This window comes from Phyllostomus discolor, chromosome 2 (genome assembly GCF_004126475.2).
Source record: "Phyllostomus discolor isolate MPI-MPIP mPhyDis1 chromosome 2, mPhyDis1.pri.v3, whole genome shotgun sequence".
Taxonomy (NCBI): domain Eukaryota; kingdom Metazoa; phylum Chordata; class Mammalia; order Chiroptera; family Phyllostomidae; genus Phyllostomus; species Phyllostomus discolor.
In genome coordinates this window covers 160,440,880-160,463,744 of record NC_040904.2, presented here as the reverse complement: position 1 = coordinate 160,463,744, position 22,865 = coordinate 160,440,880, and the positions used below count along the sequence as shown (strand labels likewise).

At 56.1% G+C, this 22,865-nt stretch overlaps 2 protein-coding genes across 11 annotated transcripts; one reads left to right on the top strand and one right to left on the bottom strand.

Annotated features, from left to right (window-relative positions):
- The first annotated feature begins 1,604 nt into the window (after positions 1 to 1,604).
- On the top strand, positions 1,605 to 7,995 carry NAB2 (NGFI-A binding protein 2). 3 transcript variants are annotated; one of them, XM_028531683.2, is made up of 7 exons: positions 1,605 to 2,181; positions 3,660 to 4,533; positions 4,976 to 5,109; positions 5,440 to 5,491; positions 5,586 to 5,718; positions 5,926 to 6,117; positions 7,125 to 7,995. In XM_028531683.2, exons 1-7 carry the CDS (start codon positions 2,099 to 2,101, stop codon positions 7,232 to 7,234), a joined length of 1,578 nt encoding a protein of 525 aa, XP_028387484.1. In that variant the 5' UTR covers positions 1,605 to 2,098; the 3' UTR covers positions 7,235 to 7,995. The 3 variants fall into 3 exon arrangements, with proteins under 3 accessions (XP_028387484.1, XP_035874662.1, XP_028387485.1); XM_036018769.1 differs by having other exon boundaries at positions 1,606 to 1,896; XM_028531684.2 differs by lacking the exon at positions 5,926 to 6,117 and having other exon boundaries at positions 1,917 to 2,181.
- On the bottom strand, positions 7,956 to 22,566 carry STAT6 (signal transducer and activator of transcription 6). Of its 8 annotated transcripts, none has more exons than XM_028531680.2 (22): positions 21,980 to 22,213; positions 18,817 to 18,953; positions 18,270 to 18,408; positions 17,860 to 17,943; positions 17,314 to 17,452; positions 17,136 to 17,188; positions 16,781 to 16,929; positions 16,058 to 16,189; positions 15,745 to 15,933; positions 15,308 to 15,395; positions 15,058 to 15,180; positions 13,984 to 14,076; positions 13,429 to 13,635; positions 11,867 to 11,961; positions 11,634 to 11,770; positions 11,158 to 11,304; positions 10,885 to 10,948; positions 10,674 to 10,781; positions 10,388 to 10,480; positions 9,534 to 9,599; positions 9,313 to 9,438; positions 7,956 to 9,220 (listed from the first exon to the last, which is right to left on the bottom strand). In XM_028531680.2, exons 1-22 carry the CDS (start codon positions 22,031 to 22,033, stop codon positions 9,031 to 9,033), a joined length of 2,613 nt encoding a protein of 870 aa, XP_028387481.1. In that variant the 5' UTR covers positions 22,034 to 22,213; the 3' UTR covers positions 7,956 to 9,030. The 8 variants fall into 8 exon arrangements, with proteins under 8 accessions (XP_028387481.1, XP_035874661.1, XP_035874660.1 ...); XM_036018768.1 differs by lacking the exon at positions 21,980 to 22,213 and adding an exon at positions 22,410 to 22,566 and having other exon boundaries at positions 7,959 to 9,220; positions 9,313 to 9,441; positions 16,781 to 16,983; XM_036018767.1 differs by having other exon boundaries at positions 7,959 to 9,220; positions 9,313 to 9,441; positions 16,781 to 16,983; positions 22,133 to 22,236.
- Between the last annotated feature and the right edge of the window lie 299 nt (positions 22,567 to 22,865).

Genomic DNA, 22,865 nt, shown 5'->3' with positions numbered 1-22,865 from the left:
GTCCCGATCCGCGTGATTTTTCCCTCCCTCCTCCCTCTGTGGCTGAGTTGATCCATCCCAGTCCCGAGGAGTGGAATCGGCTCCTCCCTCGTCCTCTGCAGGGCGGGAACTCAGGCGTCCCGCGCCCGGGTGGTAACTGCCCCTTTGCTTCGCGCCCTACTCCGCCCTCTTCCCGGGTCCAGTGTGTCCCTCCGGAACCAGGGGCTCAGCACCGCCCCAAGGGGGCTGGTGGGAGGGAGGGGGGCGCCTCCAGTAGAGGCTGCGTGGGCGGAGGATGTGCGTCACGGGGAGCGTGGGCAGACGGAGGGAGGAGGCACGTGGAAACCCGCGGCCAGTGGCTGGCAGCCCAGGCTCCAAAATAACTAGAGGGGAATGGGGGAGTAGGCACCCACACAAATCAGAGGGGCTCGGAGAGTGCCCTCCTAGGGAGCCTGTCGAGCCGCGCCTCCAGTCGCGGGATAGGGGACGGGAGAAGAATCGTAGCTACTGAAATGCCCCCTCCCCTCAGTGATGCACCCCCACGCTCCCGCCTCCAACGAAGTCAGAAAGGTTCCCTGGCCAGACCCGAATGTAGACTCAGCCCCCGCCCACGCCGCCCACGCCCAGGCGGGCCACTCAGAAGTGCGGAATGGCCGGGCGCGGCGGAGGTTTTGGACTAGGGGTAACTTTGCCTCTGGCCACTCGGTTCTTTTCCCGCCTCACCCCCCACCCCCTCCTTCATTTCCTCCAGGCCTGTAGCCGCAAGGCCGGGAGCTCAGATCCCCCGCCTGTCCACCCGCCCCTCCACAATCCCTCCCAGCCGTGGGCGGGAGTGTAATGAGAACCAGATGGGGCTAGGAGAAATAAAGTGGGGGAGGGGCGGTGGGGTGTGGAGTGGGGTTAGGCTCCTTGAAGGAGCTTCTCCCTCTATCTCCTCCTTAGAGATCCGCGTCGTATCCTCTCGGTCTCCTGCCCATATTCCACTAGCCTCTCGGATGAAGACCCCTAATAGACGTCTCCAGAAAGGGTGTCCTCCATACCCCAGCTTTGCCACACAGAATTTCCCAGGAAGAGGTCCCCATCCTCAACAAATAGGATGCGACGAGCGGAGGAAGGCAGGGTACCCCTTCCATCTCTATCTGACCTCTCAGCTAACAAAACCCAACGCGTCTAGCTTCTACCCTAAAACTCCCGTTCCTGTTCCCTAAAAACTTCAGCACGTACGGGGGGGGGGGGGGGGCAGGTATAGAGGAGATCTGAGCTTCCCAGTGGCCTCTGCAAATGACTCCTTTTGGTATTGGAGAAGAGCTCTGGGGTTCCTGCAGAGACCTGCCATAAATGCACACACAAAGGAGCCGAGAAGCCGCCAACTTTTCTTGGCTCACTCCTAACATTCACACGTCCACCACCGGGAGGCCTGAGTGTGGGCAAACGGGCGTTCGCGTAGTTGTTTAGGTGCGCCTGCACATCCGTGCGCTTCTCAGCGTCTTTGTGTACCTGTGCGTGGTTGTGAAACTCCGTTCTCCGAACGGGAGGGGTGGCGGTGCTGGGGGGAAGGAATGTCGCCGGCTGGGCGCTCACGTGGGTACGTGGGCGCAGAGAAGGCTGGCTGTGCATCCGGCGTGGGCGGCATGGAGCGACCTCGCCCCGCCCGCTGGGTCCCCAAGCCCGCCTCCCCAGCCCGGCTTGGGTCACCCTAGTCCCCACTTCGGCACCCTGGCTCCGAGTGTCTCAGTCTCCGCCTCTCTCAGTCTCTCCGCTGAAGTGTCTCCACCAAGGGCCGTGAGGCTCGGGCTCCCGCCCCCCACCCCCGGCCTCCGCCCCCGGCTCTGCCCACGCCCTCCGCCCGCCCGGCAGCCAGCGCTGCGCGGGGCCTCGCTCCCGTGCGTCCTGCGGGGGCGGAGGCGCGGAGAGGCGGTAAGCGCAGCCGGGGAAGGGGGTGGGGGGCCGAGGCACAGACAGAGTCGCGGAGGCTTGGAGAGGAGAGAGGAGACGTAGAGGGAGGGACGGAGCCCGGACAGCGGCGGACACGGCCTCGCGCGCCGGGAAGAGCGCAGCGCGCACCAGGCGCCGAGCGCCAGCACCGAGAGGGGCACCCCCGAGTGGTCTCCCGCCGTCCATGCACAGAGCGCCCTCCCCCACTACCGAGCAGCCGCCGGGCGGAGGGGACTGCTCCCGCCGGACCCCGCAGCCCAGACTCAAGTTAGTGGGAAAAGGGAATCGGCGGGGAGTGGGAATGGGTGGAGCTGGACTCCGGGAAGGGGTCCGCAGGGCGTAGGTCGCCGTGAGGTCCAGGTTAAGTGGGACGGGGTGGAGGGTGGAGACTGATGGAATTAGGGGGGCCCTGGGATCAGTCAGGAGTCTGATGAATCTGGATACGAAAGAATAGTACCCAATTGTCCATTACCCGTTTACTTTGTGGACACGACCTGGCACGTGAGCCCCTTGCAGGGAATATGCGGCCCCCAAGCGCCAGGGGAAGCCCTGGAGCTCTAGCTGGCAACGGTGCGGGGTTGAGGTGGGGAGGTGACGCGGGGCGTTCGGGCGGCTCAGTTTGTCGTTGGCACGGAGCAGGCGGCCCCAGGTCCGGTAGAAGCGGGAGCCTTTGAGCCCAGGGAGCATAAGAGGCTCTGTGTAGCAAGAAATGCATTTAGGGGCCACTTCTCGTTCCTGTAGCTTTATTTACAGCGTGGGGAGAGGAGTTTCGGAGAGCAGCCCCTCCCTCAAGAGGTCTTGAGCCGCTCCCCCACTCCACTTGAGATGTGGGTGGAAAATGAGAGGGTAGGCGGGAGCCTCTAGGCGGTTTTCGCCCGCAGACGCTACCACTGTGGGAGTGTGTGTGGGCAGAACAGACCCAGAGCAGAACAATTGAGGCACTCCTTTCCTTTCCTGTGCCTGAGTTGAAGGGCCAGGCCTACCTACCAAACAGGTGTCGAAGGTCATTGCTGGGAGAGGGGCCAGCTGGCCACACCGAGCAGTCTGGAGGGAAGGGGTGGTCCTGGGGGGAAGACAGCACGAGTGTGCTGAAAATGCTTCATCTGTTGGGAAAGCTTTGGGTGGCAGAGCAGGGGTCCACTGGGCTCATGGAGTGGGAAAAGGGCGTGGAAGGGGCCACACATCTCCATCTAGGTGCTAGGGGCAGGATGCCACCAGGGAGTGAAGCAGACCAGCAGTGGTCCCAGGTATCTGCTATTGGTATACCAGGGGTCCTGTACTCACTTCATTGTGGGATTTCACCTTGAGTGATGGTGAGACTGCTAGTGCTTAGGGTGGAAGGTGAGGACCATGTTCTGGAGGAGAGGGACATGTAGCCATCCCAGGGTGTGCTGGCTAGCTTTAGCGCTCAAGGTCCCCGTGTCCCAAAACAGAAAGGTAAAAGCTGAGGATGGGAGCTGAGAGTGTTAGACTTCTGCAGCGACTGGGCTGGCTTTTGGTACTTCTAGCTAGTCTGGGATAGCCCTGGCATTTCGGTGTCTCTGAGCAGGATCTGATTCTCATAGTCTGTGCCCAAGCCTGGGTATTGAGCAGGGAGAGCATTCAAGAGAGAGAGAGAGAAGAGAAGCAGGCAGGAAAGAGAGGACAATTGTGAGTGTGGGTTGGTACTCAGTGGGGGGGGGGGGGGGGGGGGGGAGGACTTGGACTGACTGCTCCCCTCTTTCTCATGTGTGCCTCCTCTTCAGGCCTAGTGCCCGAGTCATGGCACTGCCTCGGACACTGGGGGAGCTGCAGCTGTACCGGGTCCTGCAGCGCGCCAATCTTCTTTCCTACTATGAGACCTTCATCCAGCAGGGAGGAGACGACGTGCAGCAGCTGTGTGAGGCGGGTGAGGAGGAGTTCCTGGAGATCATGGCACTTGTGGGCATGGCCACCAAGCCCCTCCATGTCCGACGCCTACAGAAGGCACTGAGAGAGTGGGCCACCAATCCAGGGCTCTTCAGCCAGCCTGTGCCTGCCGTACCCGTATCCAGCATTCCGCTTTTCAAGATCTCTGAGACTGCGGGCTCCCGGAAAGGGAGCATGAGCAACGGTCATGGCAGTCCAGGGGAAAAGGCTGGCAGTGCTCGAAGTTTTAGCCCTAAGAGCCCCCTTGAACTTGGAGAGAAGCTGTCACCAGTGCCTGGGGGACCAGGGGCAGGAGACGCCCGAATTTGGCCAGGCCGGAGCACTCCAGAGTCCGATATTGGGGCGGGAGGAGAAGAGGAGGCTGGTTCACCCCCTTTTTCCCCACCTGCAGGGGGAGGAGTCCCTGAGGGAACTGGGGCTGGAGGTTTGGCAGCAGCTGGGGCTGGGGGTGCTCCTGATAGACTGGAGCCAGAGATGGTGCGCATGGTGGTGGAGAGTGTGGAGAGGATCTTCCGGAGCTTCCCAAGGGGGGATGCTGGGGAGGTGACTTCCCTGCTGAAGCTAAACAAGAAGCTGGCACGGAGTGTGGGGCACATCTTTGAGATGGATGATAACGACAGCCAGAAGGAGGAGGAGATCCGCAAATACAGCATCATCTACGGCCGCTTTGACTCTAAGCGGCGGGAGGGCAAGCAGCTTAGCTTGCATGAGGTGAGGACCCCAGTCTCCCTAGATTGCCCTTGGCTCCCTGGCCTCAACCTGCTCACCTCTGAGAATCCTCGTGCTCCTCAAGTCCGTTTCATTGCCCCTTGACCAGGATTCCAGGCCCTGATTCCCTCTTCCCCTGCCCCAGTTCCAGCTGCTGCGGTGCTTCCCTCCTTAGCTGAGGGGGAAGTAGAGACACAGGTGAGAGCCCAGCTGTCCAGCTTCGTTCTCCTCAAGACATCACAGGAGCGGAGGAACCCTGGGACATTCCTAGGAAGCTGTGGGTGCTGACCTAGGTCTTCCCTCAGAAAACTTCTGGGTAGTGTCAAAACCTAAGCAAGCATCTGAGGGGTGGGCCTCATTTGTCTGATGGTGAAGGCTTGTGAGGAGCTCTGGGCAAGGCAGTAGGGAGTTAGGATCCTGACTGTTCTGGCTGTTGTCTCCGCAGCTGACCATCAACGAGGCTGCTGCCCAGTTCTGCATGAGGGACAACACACTCCTCCTGCGGAGGGTAGAACTCTTCTCCTTATCACGCCAAGTGGCCCGAGAGAGCACCTACCTGTCCTCCTTGAAGGGCTCCAGGTGAGATCCCTTCTCCAAGTCCTTCCTAGATTAGAATCCTGCCAAAGAGTTGGGTCACATCTTAACCTCCACTTGAGGCACCTCCAGGCCTGCTTGCCACCAACCTGTGTGCTATGTCGTTGACAAAGTCCACTTGTCTGAGGTCCGGTCCCTCCCCATCTGCCTCAGGTCCCCTCCAACCCCCAACAACAGTAATGCCTCAGCTAGGATTCCTGCTCAGCTAGGTCTTCTCCAGGACCTTGAACTAATGCATGCCCCTCCCGGGACTCTGTGCCCTGAGCATCACATATGCCTCCCCAGCCTCATCTCCTGTTCTCTCCATCTTTGCAGGCTCCACCCTGAAGAATTGGGAGGCCCCCCACTGAAGAAGCTGAAACAGGAGGTAGATTTTCCAGGCTGCATGTAGGGCGTTAAAGCAGACTTCCCCAACACCCTCTCTTGGCAAGTTCTCATTTCCCCATTTGGGACATCCACAGGTTGGAGAGCAAAGTCACTCTGAAATCCAGCAGCCTCCCCCAGGCCCTGAGTCCTATGTGCCCCCATACCGCCCCAGCCTGGAGGAAGACAGCGCCAGCCTGTCTGGGGAGAGTCTAGATGGACACTTGCAGGGTGAGTGTGCACCAGAACACTTCTCTCCTCTGGGGGGAGAGTGGAAGGTGTGGGAGAAGGGAGCCAGGAGGCAACTGCCTGGAACAGAGTTGGGAGGCCTGGCTGGATGGGGTCAGAAGGGCCTGAACCTATGGGTCTGGCTTTGTGGTTGAGGGTGGGGGTTCTGTTGACTATAGTCCCTTACCTGACCGGTGCCCATGCCCACAGCTGTGGGTTCATGCCCAAGGCTGACGCCGCCCCCTGCTGACCTGCCTCTGGCATTGCCAGCCCATGGGCTGTGGAGCCGCCACATCCTGCAGCAGACACTGATGGATGAGGGGCTGCGGCTAGCCCGCCTCGTCTCCCATGACCGCGTGGGCCGCCTCAGCCCCTGTGTGCCTGCAAAGCCGCCTCTCGCAGGTGAGGCAGCCAGCAGTGCTGTCCCCAAGCACCCTTCCACCCAGGCCCCATGTAAGCAATCCTGGTGTCCTGGGGCCAGGTGGGAGGAAGAGGGATGTAGCCACCAGAGAGGGCAGTAAGTAGGATGGTCGGGGATCCAGCCAACCAGGCCTTGGCCTGAGAAGAGAAGGACCTTGCAGGTTTTTCCCACCTGGGAGGGTCTGACCCCGATGGAGGTCCGTGCATGGGGAGTTAGGGGGAGTAGGGAGATGGAGAATGGAGGATGAAGGGGAATAGAAGGAGGATCACTAGGAAGGGAAGCTTGGAGAACACTTAACACCAGTGCAGAAGGGTGGAGCAAGCTAACATTTGGGATGGGGCTGCCCAGCCCAGAGGTGGAAGAGCCCAAAGGGGGACGCTTTGTGTGTGGATGGGGGAAGGGGGAGTAGACCGGTAAAGGGCTGGGCAGCGGCTGGGCTGAGAGTGACGCAGCAGACAAAGCCACCAACCCTAGCTTGGTATTTTTAAACTGTGTGTGGGTGGGAAGTGGGGGAAGGGACTGGAAGAGGGGCTCTTCTTGGGGAAGGAGCTGGGAGGTTGGCTTCCTGTGTTCCCGCTGACTTGACTTCTAAGAAACTTGGGGGGCATAGTTGGGTGGGTGGGGCCACCTGGGGGACGGGCCAGAGAAGAGTAGGGGCTGCAGAGCCTGGGAAGGGGGGAGGGGGAGAGGTCAGAGCCAAGCCGCCCCCACAGCTCCTGACAGAACCAGAAATTCCAGCAGAGCAGGGGCGGGAGAGACAGAGAAAGAGAGACACACACACAGAGACAGGGAGCTACACACAGCCGGAAAGAGGAGGGGTGCACACACTTGCATGTGGAGCCTCCCGTGTACACGTGGTGGGCAAGAGGCAGCCACACAGCACATCAGGTTCATCTTTGCAGCTTTCGCTAGCCCTGCCTCTGTTCTCAACCACTTCTCTCTGCAGCATCCACCCCACGGCCTCCTAACCTATTCCTTCTCCCAACAGAGTTCGAGGAAGGGCTGCTGGACCGATGTCCTGCTCCAGGATCCCATCCGGCTCTGGTGGAAGGTCGAAGGAGCAGTGTGAAAGTGGAGGCTGAGGCCAGCCGGCAGTGAGGGACGGACTGGTGTCCTCACTGCCAGGCCCCCGGACTTCCGGCTTCCACAGATCCCTACACTGTCCGTCCCTGGCATCTGGTCACAATCCCAGATCCTTCCTCTGCCCTTCTCCTGCCTCCCCATCTGCTCCATGGGCATAGAACTATGGGGCTTCAAGCAATAATGAGGAGGGGCCTGGCGAGAGGACACAAGGAGGGTGCGTGCTGCCCCTCACCCTTGCCCACGGCCCCGGGGGCAAGGACGCTGCTTCCAGGCCATCTGGGGTTCTCCCCTCCCTTACATGACACACATGGGCAAGGGTGTGCCCATTCTCTAGTTTGAACTGGTGGTGTGAACAGTGGGACTTGGTTTGGACATGGGGGAAAGGGAGACTTCCCTGGGAAGGTCCAGCAGCTAACGTGGAAGCATTGCCCCCAGAAACGGGGGCCCAGGGACACTGGACCTGCTCCTCCACTCCTCCCCTCCCCCATTTTTGTGCTTCTAGTTTGTATCTTTAATTTAACAAGTGCTGCAGTTTTCCCACTCATCCCCATCTTTCCCCCAAGTCTTCCTGCCCTGCCCTCTCTGGCAGGGGTGGTGATGGATGTGGGGACCCCTTCACCAGCCCCCGTGGGAGCCCTGGGTTGGACCCAGTATCTCCCTAAGCTAGGGGCTGGCCCATAGCACCTGTCTGAGCAGTTAGAGCATTTTTCTTTTCAGATCGTGTACAGTAGATTATTTATTTTGTTATTTTGGAATAAAATTTATTTTATGGCTTATGATCTATGACCCCCCACCAAGAGGGAGAAGGGGTGGTATGGGGGCGGAGGGAAACTGTCGATGGCTGGGAGATAGAAACGAAGCAGTGGGGAGGGTCCCTAATACACGGAGAGGACCACACACCTAGGCCTGGCCCCAGACTCACCCTGGCTTCCAGCAGGATTGGCAGTGTTGTCACAGCCACATAAGCCCACCTGAGCACACCTGGGTTGGCATGCATCAGAGGCCAGCATGCTCACCAGTGCCTTTTGTACAGTGTCTCACACTTCAAAACTCGTATGGTCAGAGGCAAAATCATATAATGTTCTGTGTGGCTATATGACTAATGTGTGACATCTGTATGTTAACAAGTCTCAAGTACACTAACAGAGCACCAAGACACTCAGCCCATGTGCTGTAGCACCATCATGCACAATCGGAAGCCTCCATTTGACTGTCAGGAATCTAGTGATGTTTGGGATTTGTTTTTTAATCTGAGCAAAACCCACATCAGTAACTAAATGTACAGGCCCCTCTCCTGCTCCCACCCAGGGTCTCCTGAACTGCTTCCTCACCCCCCAGGGCTAGGACCCAGCCCACCCGCTTCCCCACCCCCAGCCTCTAGTGCAAGTGGGTGCACACGTCTGCCTTTCTCTACACGTGCATCATGGGTCCTGGCTGGGAGTGGGAGGAGAAGCCGTCCGTGCTTTAACCTGTGCTCTTGCCCAGCCCCCTTCCTTCTCAGCCCCATCTCTCAGGGAGAGCTATGTGTGCATTCTGCGTGTTCAGGCATGCTGGGGCGTGTCTCACTTTAGAACCCGAATGTCTCTTCCAGTATTGGAAGGGCGAGGGCAGGGGTGTGTGGCAGGAGGGGAGGAGTGGATAGGCTCTACCCACTGTGCCTTCTCCTGGCAAAGTCTTCCTCTTCACGAGGCAGTAGGTGGGGGTAGCAGGACACCCTCCGCAACCGCTGCTCGGTGGCAGCACGGGCAGGGTCCAGAGCAGATCCATGGGGGTAGAAAAGCTGACTTGCTGAGCTCCCCCTCCAGCTGGGATTACCAACTGGGGTTGGGCCTTAGGTCCAGATGGGACATTGAGATCACAGACTGCCCATAGGGGGAGGGCTGCGGGAGGGGCTGGGCTCCCAAAGACTCTCTTCCTGATTCCGCCTGCCCCTCCAGGATAAGCTTAGTGAGGTCCTGTTCAGTGGGAGGCAGCAAAGGCGGAAACATGTCTTCACCGACCCTGCCAGGAGGAAGGAGGGAAGCTGTGGGATATAGGCTGGGCACCCACCCCTGTAGCCCACCCTCACCGGCTACCCCTAGGCTGCCACTCACCAGGTGCCTTGAGGGAACCCTCCCACTTGCTGGCTCAAGCAGCTGTCCTCCATGGTCACATCAGGGCAGAGCAGGGGCTCAGGGCTGGATATGGCATGCTCCTGAGACTGGCACAGCAGCAGGCTCCTGCTGGGGCCAAGAAAGCAAATAAGATGTTGGTGGGTGGGGGTAAAGCTGGGAGTGAGCAGGGCCCAGGGGTCAGGATGGGGAATGCCACTCACTGGGGGTGAGGTTGGTCAAAGGGCAGGCTCATCTGGTTCAGGTTGGAGGACATCGGCAGGCGAGGTCTGCAAGCGGGAAGGAAGGCAGTCAGAGAAAGGAAGGCTGGGCAAGAGCTGGGTGTTGCAAAGTCAAGACCAGTAACAAGGGAACAAAACTTTCAGCTACTCATGTCGACTGCATAGCCTAGCGCAAGCCATGTCTGCAGCGTGCGCTCGGTCTTCTATCTGTGAGGTGTGTGTTGGGGACTGGGAAGGGATGGGGACTGAATTAGCTAATTTCTGATGTTTACTTGGACTCTGAACTTGGGTGGCTCTAAGTCCCCCACCTCAACTCCTGGGAGGGAGATGTCATGCCTGGACTAAGAGTTAGTAAGTGCTCGAGTGTTACCTGGGAAACAAAAGTGTCTAGATCACTTCAAGGCCGAAACAGGTGAATAAATGAAAATGAAGACAGCAGATGAGTGACTGGATACCAGGGGCAGGAGAGAGAATACTGATCCTTACATACATAGCTCTTGCTATAAGCCAGGGACTTTGCTCAGCTTTACACATATTACTAACTAATTTAGCCTTCACAACAATCCTATGAGGAAGGTATTATTATTATTCTCCATTTCACAGATGAGGCACCAGAGTTAAGTAACATGCCCTAAGTCAGTTAAGTAGCAGGGCTGGAAGCCGAGCCCAGGGAAGTCTGGGTCTTAACCCCTGAGCCTCAGTGAAGTGAACAAAAGAGACAAAGAAAGCTTTTGGCTGCCCATTTCTCACAGTAGAGGCTCTCCTAACAAATGTGAATGCCCATCCCCCTTGCAGCTGGGCGTACCCACCCCATTCCCAAGAGGTTCTTCACTTACTCTTGGAAGGCTGGCAACACGTTGACAGATTCTTCCCGGGGGAGGGCTTGAAATGACGGGATGGAGTGAGAGTGTGGTGGGTACACCTGGGACCTGGGGAAGGAAAGCAGAACCCTCTGATGCCAGCCCTTCTCCTGGACACCCCCACCCCCACCTAAGAACGAGGACCCCCTTTCATGGAAAAGAAAATTCCCTCTTTCAGCCCCTAGCACCAGCTCTCCCAGCTGCCCACGCTGAAAGCCCGCCTGCGCAGACCATTTCCATGCCCGTCTCTCATGCTCCTTACACCATATCTGGGCTGAGCTGCATGTTCATGGAGTCGGGAGCCATTCTAAGGTCGTAAGAGGGCACCATGGTAGGCATTTGGGGCTCTGGGGTGGAAAGTGGCTGGTCCCTGGAGGAGGGAAGGAGGTATGTGTGACTGACCGGTCATTGATGCCACCACCCCTGTCTGCAAGTAAGTGCCAGGCGTCACCCATCATCCTCACCACACTCACCTTTCCACAGTCATCTTGATGGTAGCTGGGACATAACCCCTGCCATCCTTACCTATCTGTTCATCTGTCACGGGGAAGAAAGAAGAGCTATGGAGTACTCCAGGGTAAGGGAGGAGGGGAGGTGGGAAAAGCGAGCATGGTAAGTAGGAGAAGTGGGGCTACAAAAATGGGGGGAGAAGACAGGGATGGCACACAGTGGGCAGGGAGGGAGCAACAGGGACCAGGGAGGAGGCGGGCAGCAGGAAGGAGTCAAAATGGCCAGCTCCAGCTCACGCTTGTAGTGGCTCCGGAAAGCCTCATCTTTGGGTTTCTTGGGGTAGAGGTTTTTGAGCTGAGCAAGGTCCCGGATTCGGTCTCCCAGTGAGCGAATGGACAGGTCTTTGGCAGAGAATGGCTGGATGTTCTCTATCTGTGGGGACCCTACAACAGGAATGAGACCCTGAGTCCCCTCTGTCCAGATGCCCAGATTTTCTTTCCCTGTCCCATCCCCCACACAGAACTCATGCTCACTCTACCAAGCAAGGAGGAGAGGACCTCAAGTGGGGTCCTGGGGAGGGGGACCCACTAGTCTCCATCCCTACAGAGCTCACAGTGAGAAAGTGGAAGTTTATACCACAGAAGGGAAAAGTTAGACCTAAGAAAGAACTTTCTGAAGATCAGAGGTGGCATCAAGGAAGCCAAAATATCTCCTTCCCAAAAGAAACCTCAGAGGGCACAGGCGCAGTCGGAGGACTGACGGGTGGCCTCACCATCCTGGCCCCGGATGACGTGGGCAATGGTGATGCCTCCGATCTCGGAGTCGCTGAAGCGAAGAAGGAATGTTCCATCAGGCTCGTTGAGAAGAAGGTTGGTGACGTACTGTTTGCTGATGAAGCCAATGATCAGCCTGGCCAGGATGAAGGAGAGGATGGGGATGGAGGCACTGGATGTGGCGAGGGAGCTGGAGGTACAGCTCCTTAGGCCACCTGGGGCAGGGACTCACCTGTCTGACCAGTAGCTCTTGAGACAGCGTTTGGTGAGGTCCAGGACACCATCGAACCACTGCCAAAAGGTGAAGCCACGACCCAGCAGGATCTCCTGTGGGGGAAGGGGAGCTGGTGTGAGCATGAAAGGGCCAGAGCTGGAACCTGGATGGGGCAAGCACTGGGCTGTGAGTACCCCCATGACAGAGTCACAGGGCAGAGGGACCAAACTGGACCTAAGACCCCATCAATAATAATAGCCAACACTCATTTACTATGTGCCAGGCATTATTCCAAGCCCTTTCCATAAATGAATTTATCTGATCTTCACAAGGCTACAGAGGTAGGTCTTACAATTATGCCACCTTACAGATAAAGAATGGAAGACCAGAAAGGTCAAATAAGTTGCCCAGGTCCACACAGCTGGTGAAAGGCAAAGCTGGGATTTTGCTCAAGAAGTCTGGGCTGGAGCCCCTCATAACCACTATGCTGCACCCACCCGCCTCGCACCCCCCCTGCCTTCATGAGGCCTGAGGCCTGGTGGAGGAGGAGTCCAGAGAAGGCGGCTGCCAGGTGTGAATGTCCTGCTCCCTTTGCCAATACATCCTCTGGTCGTGTGGGCTTTTCTTTCTTCCTTTTTTTCTAAGAGAGCGGTACATGACTGCATTTACCCAGCTGGTGGTCAACCAAAACACCCAAATCTTTTTCCCTGTTCTTTTAACACACTCAGTTCTGAGCCATCTTATTTTGAAGGGTGTAAAATATAGTAGCTTAGAGCAAGAGTCAGAAATACAGGGTTCCATCCCAGCCATGGCACTCACCCGCTGGGAGGCCTTAGACAGAGTACTTAACCCCTCTGAGCATCAGGTTCCTGGTCTACAAAGCAATAATAATAATAATACCCACCTTGGAAGTTGGGAGGAATAAATGAGGTAAATATGTAAAGTACCTCAGTGCACTAAGCACAGTGCCTCACACATAGTAACCTATCCACATATGGGTGCTGATATTATTATCACATGTCCCTGCGGGATTTCATCCCAGTTTTTATTTTTCCTCTTCCCCTGAGGACATGCTCATGATTTTAGAGAGATGGGAAGGGAGGAAGAGACAGGGAGAGAAACTTCACCCCAACCAGGAACCAAACCCACAACCTAGGCATGTGCCCTGACTGGGAATCGAACCCATGACCTTTTGGTCTGTGGGACGACACTCCAACCAACTGAGCCACGCTGGCCAGGGCTCTCCCTGGTTTTTGCAATAGGAACTATTTTCCCAATGGAGCAAAGTTATTTTGAGCTGTGTTTATACACAGTCTGGGTGAGTCATGCAAGTCACTGGTAAAGAGGGAAGACAGAGGCCCCCACACCAAGACCTGAGAGATGCCAGAGAATGCATTCCCTGGGCTGACCCCTGAGCTGAAGGGCTTTCCTGCCTAGGCCACGACAAGGCCTTCCTGATGGACATGATGGGGCATGGTGCAGATCCCAGCAGTCAGTCCCTGGGCAGAGAGTGAGGAGTCCCCGAGTGCCCCAGGGATGAATAGCTTGAGGGTGGGCAGTCCAAAGGGCAGGGGAATGACCTTGTTGAACTGTGACCAGGACACAGAACGGTGCTGGAAGGCCTCTATGCTGAGGCTGTTGTCGTTGAAGATCTTCTGGGCCAGGAAGAGGAAGTGCTCTGGTAGTAGCCCCTGGTTGGTGCCCACCTCGGCCATGAACTTGAGGTTCAGAGTCTCACACATCTTCTCCCAAGGCACCCGCTCAGCCACCACAAAGGGCACACGGTCCTGGGGGGAAGGGGACAGGAAAAAGTGCCTCAGACTATCACCCCCATTCTCCCTCAGGAGGGGCCTTTATTCTTCCCACCTCCCCAAGGCCACCCCTTCTAGACACGGTCCCCCAGAGCTCGCTCACAAAGATGGTGCTTCGCCAATAGTTTAGGGTGCTACAACGTGATAGTCAAGACTGGTATGAAAAGAGGGCAGAAGTATGCCCTCTTTTGAGAAGTATGAGAGTGGGTCCATGAGAAGAAGGTAAGGTTACTCCATTTGAACATGCCTGTTAACCCACCAGCCTGTCCCTCCCCCTCTTGTTAGAGCCCACCCTGCCTGCCCCTGATTCCACGTCTTTCTCACCATCTCAGAGAAGGCATTGTCCCACAAGATGGTGGCTTTGGCATTGTTGTCTTGGTTGCCATGGACAATGACCACCAGGGGCAGAGATAGAGCCTAAAGGGGATGAGGAGCGGAGGTTCTTCTTAGTGCAGCAAAGGGCTTCCTTAGGGAGCTGGCTCTGAGGGGGAAACTACTGGACTCACACAACATGGTTAAAAGCTCATGGTATATTATCAAATGCTTTCTAAAGCTCAATTTGGGCCTTAATGTAGAAAAGCGTTTATGAGTCAGTGCTATGGAGCAGACCTCCAGGTTTCAAATGCCAGCTCCAACACTTAGTAGCTCTGTGACCTGCGCAAATTACTCAATGTCCTCATCTGTAAAATGAGGCTAGTAATAATACCCTCCTCGTATGTTATTGTGAGAACTGTGTGTGTATGTGTGTGTGTGTGTCACTTAAAACAGTGCCCTGGCCAGGTAGCTCAGTTGGTTAGAGCATCATCCCAACAAGCCAAGGTTGTGGGTGTGATCCCTGGTCAGGGCACACATAAGACTCAATGAATGAATGTATAAATAAGTGGTACAACAAACTGATGTTTCTCTGTCTGTCTGTCTCTCTCTCTAATAAAAATAAATACAAAATTCAGCCCTGACTGGTGTGGCTCAGTGGTTGAGCATCGGCCTGCAAATCAAAGGATTGTTGGTTCGATTCCCACTCAGGGCACATACTGGGTTGTGGGCCAGGTCCCCAGTAGGCTGTGCATGAGAGGCAACACACACTGATGTTTCCATCCCTCTCTTTCTCCCTCCCTTCCCCTCTCTAAAAAAATAAATAAATAAACAAAATATTTTTAAAAAATTTAAAAATAAATAAAACTGTGCCCTGACCTATAAAAAGGTGCTAGTTGCTACTGCCCCATTAGTCCCTGCCACGTCACTCTTGCTCTTGCTCTTGCTCCTCCCGGCTCACCCTGGCATGAGTGCCAGGCACAAAGGGTGTGGGGCCGTCACGAAGGAGGGAGGACCCAGGGCCCGGTGCGTGGCATGGGGAGGCCCTGGGGTCCCAGACTGGGCAGAGCTGGGGCCTTGGTTCACCTGCAGCTGGATGGGGAGTTTGTTGGGGCCGAGCATGAAAGTGGTAGAGAAGAGCACAGCACACTTCTCCTCTGTGACTGACTCCGTGCCCTTCCGCTCACACCGCTTGATTTTCTTCAGAAGCTGCAGGGTGGGGTGAGGGAGAGCAGGAGTGAGGACTGAAAGCCCTGGGCTCCCAACACCCTTTCCAAGGAGAGTCCCACAGTCTAAGGACCGCTCCCTCCTCCCCAGCGCTCCCCGAAGCCCTCACCAGGTTCTTGAACAGGGCAGAGCAGCAGTTCCCAGAGCCCATGTTTTCAAAGGGCACAGTGTTGTTGGTGATTTCCCCAGTGCTTTCTCTGCCAGGGGAGGTCAGACAGTGAGTGTGCCGGGCCAGGTGTGGGGAGGGGCTCGAGTCCACGGTCAGTGGCGTGGACGTCTGGCTCCACATCTCCATCTCCACTTTCCTTGCTGGGTCCGTAGGAGAGGCACCCCATCTTGGCCAGATCAAGATGTCCTGCCTACTCCAACACCGATGGGAGCCTCCCCTTCCTCTGTCTTGACCATGCATCCCACGGCCCTCCCTCCCTCCTGAAGGTGTTAGTCCCCCGGGCCTCTTTGGCCTTTGCCACCCCACCCTGAGAGGCCAGGCCGTCTCCAGCCCCAGCTTACACTCCAGCCCCAGCTTACACTCCAGCCCCAGCTTACACTCCAGCCCCGGGTCCCTGGGGGCTGCTCAGCTCCCTCGCCTGCTTCTCCGTCACCATGTCAGCCCTGACCAGAGGAAACTTGGCCGGAGTCCCCAGGAATCGTGGGCCCAGCAGGAATCGAACTCCTGCCTGAAACTTGGTTTGAGTTTTCAGAACCTGGGGGGGCTGCTTCTCCACCAGGAAAGAGCTGCGAGTGAGGAAAACACAGGGGAATTAGTGGCAGGGTCCCTCCGGGTGCCCTCCTCACAACTCTAACCCTCTTCCTCCCTTGGGGTTTGCTCCAGGCCAGGCTGGGGGCTCACAGGGCATACCTTGTGACGAGGGTTTGCAGGACTTCATCCAGCCGGCTAATCAGGGTCGCCCGGGTCTTGGGCTCAAGCTCCCCACCAGCTGCCCCCACCTCCTGCTGCAGCTGGAAATAAATGTCCACCAGGCTTTCACACCTGGGGACAAGACAGTGGTCAGGAGGCACAGGATTCAGGCTACCTGCTCTAGCCCAGACACCCTGCCCCTAAACCCAGGAAGAAAACAGGACAGTGTGTGTGGAAGGGTGGGATGGGCAGTGGGTGTGGCTGCAAGGCACGTGGGCTGAAAGGGCTCTGGGACATTCCTTGGCAGTGGACGGGAGGTTCCTTCTCAGTGCCTGCAGTCCCCATGGAAACCCAGCTGCCTCTCCCCCAGGACTCTGACGCCCAGGTCAGCTGCCAGCATGCATGGTGCTTTTGCTCAGATTAAATGGTGTTCTGCCCAACGAGCCAAATAGAAAACAGATTCCCATTCCTCTGGGCATGGGGCTTGTAGAGAAAAGAGTGGGTTGGACAAACTCCCACTTGCACCCCCTTGGCTGGGCATGCTTGCACAGGACACGGCCTGAACAACGGCGCGCATAGCTCTGCTGGTACTGGCTTCTGAATCCTGGCCCACTCCAAGGCCCTCTTGTCTGGTTTTTTCTCTCTCACTCCTGTGGGTCCTCCAGCAGAAACAGTGGGTGCTGACCCCCAGCCCACTCCCTTCCCTGTCAGCTCTGCCCCAACCTCTCCTGTAGTTGGGTCAGGTTCTCATCAAACGGTGCGCCATTCCCTGCCAGCTGCTGCTGCCGTTTCCAAATCTGGATCCTCTTCAGCACCAGGGCCTGGGCCGCCTCCAACTCTCCAACAGTCTCCTGCAGCAATGTGGCCAGGGCCTGCGGGCAGGGAAGGCCTGAGCCAGGGCCACACACAGCCTCCTCACCCAGCTCCTAAGGATAGGACTATCTCTCACCTCTCTGGCATTCCCTTACCGCACCTCAGTCTGTCTCTCTGAGATCTAATCTCCATCACAGAGTTAGACTTTAGATCCCTCAAAGACTGCATTTTCAGCTCAGTCTTCACCTCTCAGTCCACTACTCACCTCAGTTGACCCAGTTCCATTGGCAGGAGTTTCTATCAAGCTGTGCAGAGACACTGAGGGTTGGAGCGGAAATCAGGAGTAAAGAAAGATTTGAAGTTCAGTCAAGGGTGAGATCCAAGAGCGATCGCTCCCATATACTACCCAGAAACCTCTTAGGGCCCCAGGCGCAGGTCCCCACCTTGGCTGGCCTCGGCCTTCTGCTGCAACGCTTCTCGGAGAAGGCGGCTTTCCCCCACTCGGTGTCGTAGCCTCTGCAGGGCTGTGTTAAACTTGAGTTCCTCCTGTTTCCAGTGGAAGGACATTGGCAAGTGGCGGAACTGCACAGGAGGGACAGACATGAAGAGCTGTAACACTGCCCATTCCTCTCTACTCGGCCTCCACTCCCTAAAGGGGTGCCGGCTGCCACGCTCTGCAGAAAAGGAGACAGGCCACTTTCCTCGTCTCCCCTTTGACAGTTCTTCCTCACCTTTTGGAATCTCCCAAAGATAAGCAGACTCAGCTCCCTACTCCCTGCTCTTCTCCCCAGGCCTCACTACCTCCAGTCCCTCATTGGAAGCTTCCCTGAGCTTGTCTTGGGGTTCACTCTGACCATAGGAATTACTTTAGTTGTCCTGAGCCTCGAACACTGAGGCTTTCCTGAAGTTCAAATTCCTTCTTGTTTCTCATGGCTCAGGCTAAAGTTCCAGAGAACTGAGTTGGGGTGGGAGGTGGAATGTCACAGTACCTGCTCCATAACAGCTTTTTTCTCCCCTTGAAGTATTTGTCTGAAAATGGCTACCAGCTTCAGGGGGTCCCTCTGATATATGCTCTATAGAAATTAAGAGTGATAGGCAGGGTTAGCCTGGCTCTTACCCACGTCAGTCTCCCCTCCAAACTTCCGCCCCCTGACCAGGCCTCAGTTCACACACACACACACACACACACACACACACTGAAAGGCAACACAACTGTAGACTCCAGAAGTTTTCATACATTTGCATGCTTTTAAAATCTAATTTGCATGCTAGCTAACAGCTAACCACAGGAACACCAATTTGTTTCCAGTGCCCAACCAATTTTCTTACAGCATCCAACGCTCACCCCAGCTCCACTCTAGCCCCACTCCAGCCTTGTCCCCTCTCCTCCTGCCCCCACCTCCAGGGTGTTGATGTGCTGCAAGATGGTGCTCCCCTCCCCTGGCTTCCTGGCTGAGGCCTGAAGGTGCTGGACAGTGGCAGAAAGTAGGGTGCTGGCCATGTTGCAGCAGAAGGCATCTGAGCCAACCAGGAACTCCCTGTGGGAAAATCAGGATGAGGCGGCTTGGGGTGAGGGCTTCATCAGCTCTATTAACTCTTTACCCCACAGTAAACAGCTCAGTAGCTCCTTCCTCTATTACTCTCCATCCAGGTCGGTCCTCTGCAGCCCTCATCTTGCCCCTAGTTCATCAATCTTCCAACTGTGAAGGGACATGCCCTTGCCCCAGCCCTGACCTCCCTCCTCTCTGGTTCAACCTTCTAAAGGACAGGGGACTCTGTGTCAACATGCAATAGTCTGGTTAATGTGGCACAGACTCTGCTAAATCTAGGCTACCGCATATCAAATAATGGGTCCCAAGCCCTGAAATGGTGCAGAGAAAATCTAATTAAAGGGAAAGTGGGTGGAGAAGGACCTAGGGGATTAACATGGGGCAGCGGGAACTCACCAGGGCTGGTTCTCCAGCCAGTCACCCAGGAGATGCCGTAGGTGATGGGGAAAGTCAACATAGAGCCGCTGCAGTTTTTCTGGGGGCATCTGGGATACCAGCCCCCACAGAGACATGATCTGGGGCTTGGAGGGCATCTGGAGGAAAGGAACAGGCCACTCTGAGAGGTGCTCAAGAAAGGTGGCCTATGTTCTGGGGCAGCCAGGGACTTCCTGAGGGCAGTCCTCCCAGAGACCATCCCCACCACACGCAGCCAGACCACCTCACACACACCAGGGACATTTTGGGTCAGTGCCTGAAACAAAGTGAACCCTTCAGTGGTAGACACAGGGGTGACAGGGTGTGAAGAGCTGAGCTGCAGCCAGAGGAGTGGGGAGACAGAGGAGGTGGGGCACTAGGGAAAGCTCTCTGGGAAAAGGCAGAGGATTTGGGTTGCCAGGTCCCAGGACTTGGGACCTGGCTCTGGTTCTGTGGGCAAGGAACCCCCCCCTCTGTGGACCTCAATCTTTTCATCTATAAAATATGATGCTTGGAGAAGGGCAGAAATTTCCCAACTATTTATTCATTTAAAAAGATTTTAGCCCTGGCTGATGTAGCTCAGTGGATTGAGCGCTGGCCTGCAAGCCAAAGGGTCACTGGTTCGATCCCATTCAGGGCACATGCCTGGGTTGCGGGCCAGGTCCTCAGTAGGGAGCACATGAGAGGCAACCACTCACTGATGTTTTTCTCCCTCTCTAAAAATAAATAAATAAAATCTAAACAAATATTTATTTATTTATATTTAAAGAGAGGGGGTGGAGGGAGAAAGAAAAGGAGAGAAACAGCCATGTGAGAAAAACACTGTTAGGTCACCTCTTGTACACACACACCCCAACCAGAGACGGAACCTGCAAACCAGGCATGTGCCCTGACCAGGAATCGAACTGCTAAACTTTCACTTTGTAGGACAATGTCCAACCAACTGAGCCACACTGGTCAGGACAACTTTCCAAACTTTTTAAAGCAATAGTATTAATCTGTGGAATCCCGATTATATAACAGGTATAAAATTAGGGTTTCTCTGCTGAAAGCTAGTGTGGTAGGCCTGGAACTCTACTGCTTTTACTTGCCTCTCCCCACCTTCTGACCCCATAGGTGTCCCTGAGAAATCTCTCAAAATTCCAGGGTCATATGAGATCATTTGAAAACTAGCCAGCTAGATAGTGAAGAAGAGGCTGGTAGAGCAATAACAGCTACCACTTATTGAGCACTTACTATGTATGAGGCATGACACTAAGCACATGATCTCATTAAAGCCTCACAACAATGTTTTAAATATTGCATTATCTCCTTTAAGAGATGAAGAAACTGAGTCTCAGGGGGGTTCTCTAACTTGCCAAGGCCACTCAACAAGCAAATTCAGAGACCAGGATTTGACTCCAAGTGGGGATTGACCACCACACTGTGCTCTGGAAGAAGGTGAGAGAATGGGGGGAAAGTGGGGCTGATAAGCCTGGAGCAAAGAGTCTAGAAGGGGAGGAGAGGAAGACAGAGGCTTGACTACAAGGCCAAGGACAGAGAAGAAAATAGGGAGAGGGGAAAGGAGGAGATGGGAGGCATAGGGGAGAAGGTTATGACCCCATTTCTGAGTGAGCTGCAGAGTGGGATCAGTAAACAAGTGGTTTCCCAGGGGTCTCTCAGTTCATGTTTCTGGTAATGTACTTCTCCCAGGGATGAGGGAGAGGAAGGAATGGAAACTCCCTGGGTCTCCCCCAACTCAGTAACCCCAAATCCTCCTGTTGGGCTTTTAGCCTCTCCTTCCTCCTGGGACTCCCAAAGGGATGGAGAACAGAGGGGCCCCTTCTCTGGAGACTCCTGCTTCAAGACCCCACCCCACCCCACTAGTCCCAGTGCTGCCACCCCAGCCCTTTTCTCCCAAAATAGAATCCTCTTGCCCCTAAACCCTGCCCCCATCCCCAGCTATTTTCTCCCAAAAGCAGAATCCTCCCTTCTGCTCAGTGTCCTCCAATAGGCTTTTTTTAACCCCACTTTGGGGTGGGACACATTTGGGTCTGTGTTTCAAATTCAAGGGAGGACTCCATTCCTTCTCTCTTCCTCTCTTGTTTCTCATGAAGCTAAGAATTTGACCCCCTACCCCTCTCCTACTGAGAACTGAGGCTACTCCTAAGTCATAGGCAGTCCCCCCTTGGTCTATAACCCCGTGTCGTGTGACCAGCCTCCTGGCCCGTCCCTGGTTTCGAACCGCTTCCCCTGCTCTGTCCCCAGACATTGGGAGGCCACACTTTCCCCCACCCCCACCCAACGGCGAAGCTGGTCGATCGGCTGGTCAGTACAGGAGCACTCTCCGCTGAAAGCACTCTGAAGACTGGCGGGGACTCCGGAGCGCCGCGTGAGGGGGTGGGGCCAGGGCTCCCTTCCCTCCCGGGGAGAAAACCCAACGCCCAGAGGTCTCATCACCTGCTTCGGGGCCTACACCTGATCTCCTCAGCCCCTCCATTCCCGAGTCCTCTGACCGTGGGACCACGGGATCAAAAGTCAAAAGAGCTTCACAGAGTTGCCCAATGTGTGCCGATGTGTGGCAGTGGGGGCGGGAAGGGGCGCGGGGAGGCGGAGCCAGCGGCACGCGGAGGGTTAACCCCGGGCCGCCGGGAAATCTCGGCGTCTACAGCAGCCAAGCGTGGAGCAGTTTTGAGGGGGAAATTCCCCCTCTTCTGGGGCACCATGAGGTCTACATCTGGAGCTCGCTCATCCCTCAGTTCCTGACCAGGAACCTTCACGGGGGAAAAGGATAGGGGTTTGTCGGCCCACTTAGCCTCTGGCGGCAACCTTCTAGGGAGGGGCAGCCACTTCCCCTGACACAACACCCACCTAGCCCTCCTTCCCCAGTCTTTAGTCACTGGGGGGACGGCGGTGTGGAAAAAGTGACCCGAGGAGGGGAGATGGTAGTGCTGGGCCTGTACCCATCCCCGATTCCTCTGAGATTCGAAACTGCCAAAACCCAGCACGACCAGCTATCAACACCAGTTGAAACAGTTTCTGGGGGGCCATCTGCCCTACCATGGGGAGGATCCTGAGAGGCCCCCGGCTACCCCCCCACCCGTGACACACACACACTGTTAGTCAGAAGGCCCCCACCCTCCCATCCTCGGAAGTATCCCCTCACCTTGGCAACCCCTCTGCTGTCTTCTCCCTCTTTCAGCAGGCACTGCAAGGCCATGGGCTTGTAGCTCTGTCCAGCGAGTTCAGGGCTGGCCCTGCCAGCACCCGCCCTCCACCACCACCACCACCACCAAAAAGAAAAAGTACACACACATACACACAATCCTCTCCCTGTCCTTCCTCCTCAGTGTAAGCAGTCGCTGCCCCAGCCCTCTGTTTCCGGCTTCTCTGTCTACCCAGGTCCCTCCCTGGAGCTCTGACGACACAGAGAAGAGAAAGTAGGCTGGAGGAGGAAGAGGAAGAAAGTGTGTCTCCTGTGCCAAGTGGTGGGGAGACAGGACTGGGGCTCAGGGCCCTGGGGCCTGGATGGAGGGGAGATTGATCCCCACCTACTCTTTTCCCCCAAAGTGATAAACTTTTCTGCGGAAAGTCGCCTAATGCCGAAAGAGACGTGCAGTCCCAAACTGCCTCTCCCATACTCAAATTTTCACAGAGGTCCGGGTATTTGGGCTCACGAGGGCTCCTTGGTACCTCTGGGAAAGCAGATCCCTCTGGGCTCCGCACTCCCTCCAGTGGAGGACCCTGAAAAGTAGCTGGGGAGCTCCATGCTCTCTGGAATGCCTAGGTTCCCCTCCCTTCTTGGTAGGGAACGCCTTAGAGGTCTCGTGACCACTGATGGGAGGGAGGCAGAGGGAGGGGATCCCAGGCTCGGAATTCTGAAAGACTGCAGGGTCCGTCAGAGTCTGTGGGAGTGGGCACCAGCTGGAGTTTCTGCCTGCAGATTCCCAAGGGACAAGTTGGAATATGAATCTGCCGTGCAACCTTGGTGAAGTTCCTGTTTCTGGGGTAAACACTGAGACACACCCAGAAACAAACATACATACACAACT

Excerpts from the sequence above, each read along its gene's own strand:
- NAB2 (XM_028531683.2), top strand. The coding sequence starts at position 2,099 with ATGCACAGAGCGCCCTCCCCCACTACCGAGCAGCCGCCGGGCGGAGGG. Across the intron at positions 5,110-5,439 it reads TCCTCCTTGAAGGGCTCCAG|GCTCCACCCTGAAGAATTGG; the intron begins GTGAGATCCCTT and ends CCATCTTTGCAG. Across the intron at positions 5,719-5,925 it reads TCTAGATGGACACTTGCAGG|CTGTGGGTTCATGCCCAAGG; the intron begins GTGAGTGTGCAC and ends CCATGCCCACAG.
- STAT6 (XM_036018763.1), bottom strand. The coding sequence starts at position 22,033 with ATGGCCTTGCAGTGCCTGCTGAAAGAGGGAGAAGACAGCAGAGGGGTT. Across the intron at positions 18,954-21,979 it reads ACAGCAGAGGGGTTGCCAAG|ATGCCCTCCAAGCCCCAGAT; the intron begins GTGAGGGGATAC and ends CCTTTCCTCCAG. Across the intron at positions 10,782-10,884 it reads ATCAAGATGACTGTGGAAAG|GGACCAGCCACTTTCCACCC; the intron begins GTGAGTGTGGTG and ends TCCCTCCTCCAG.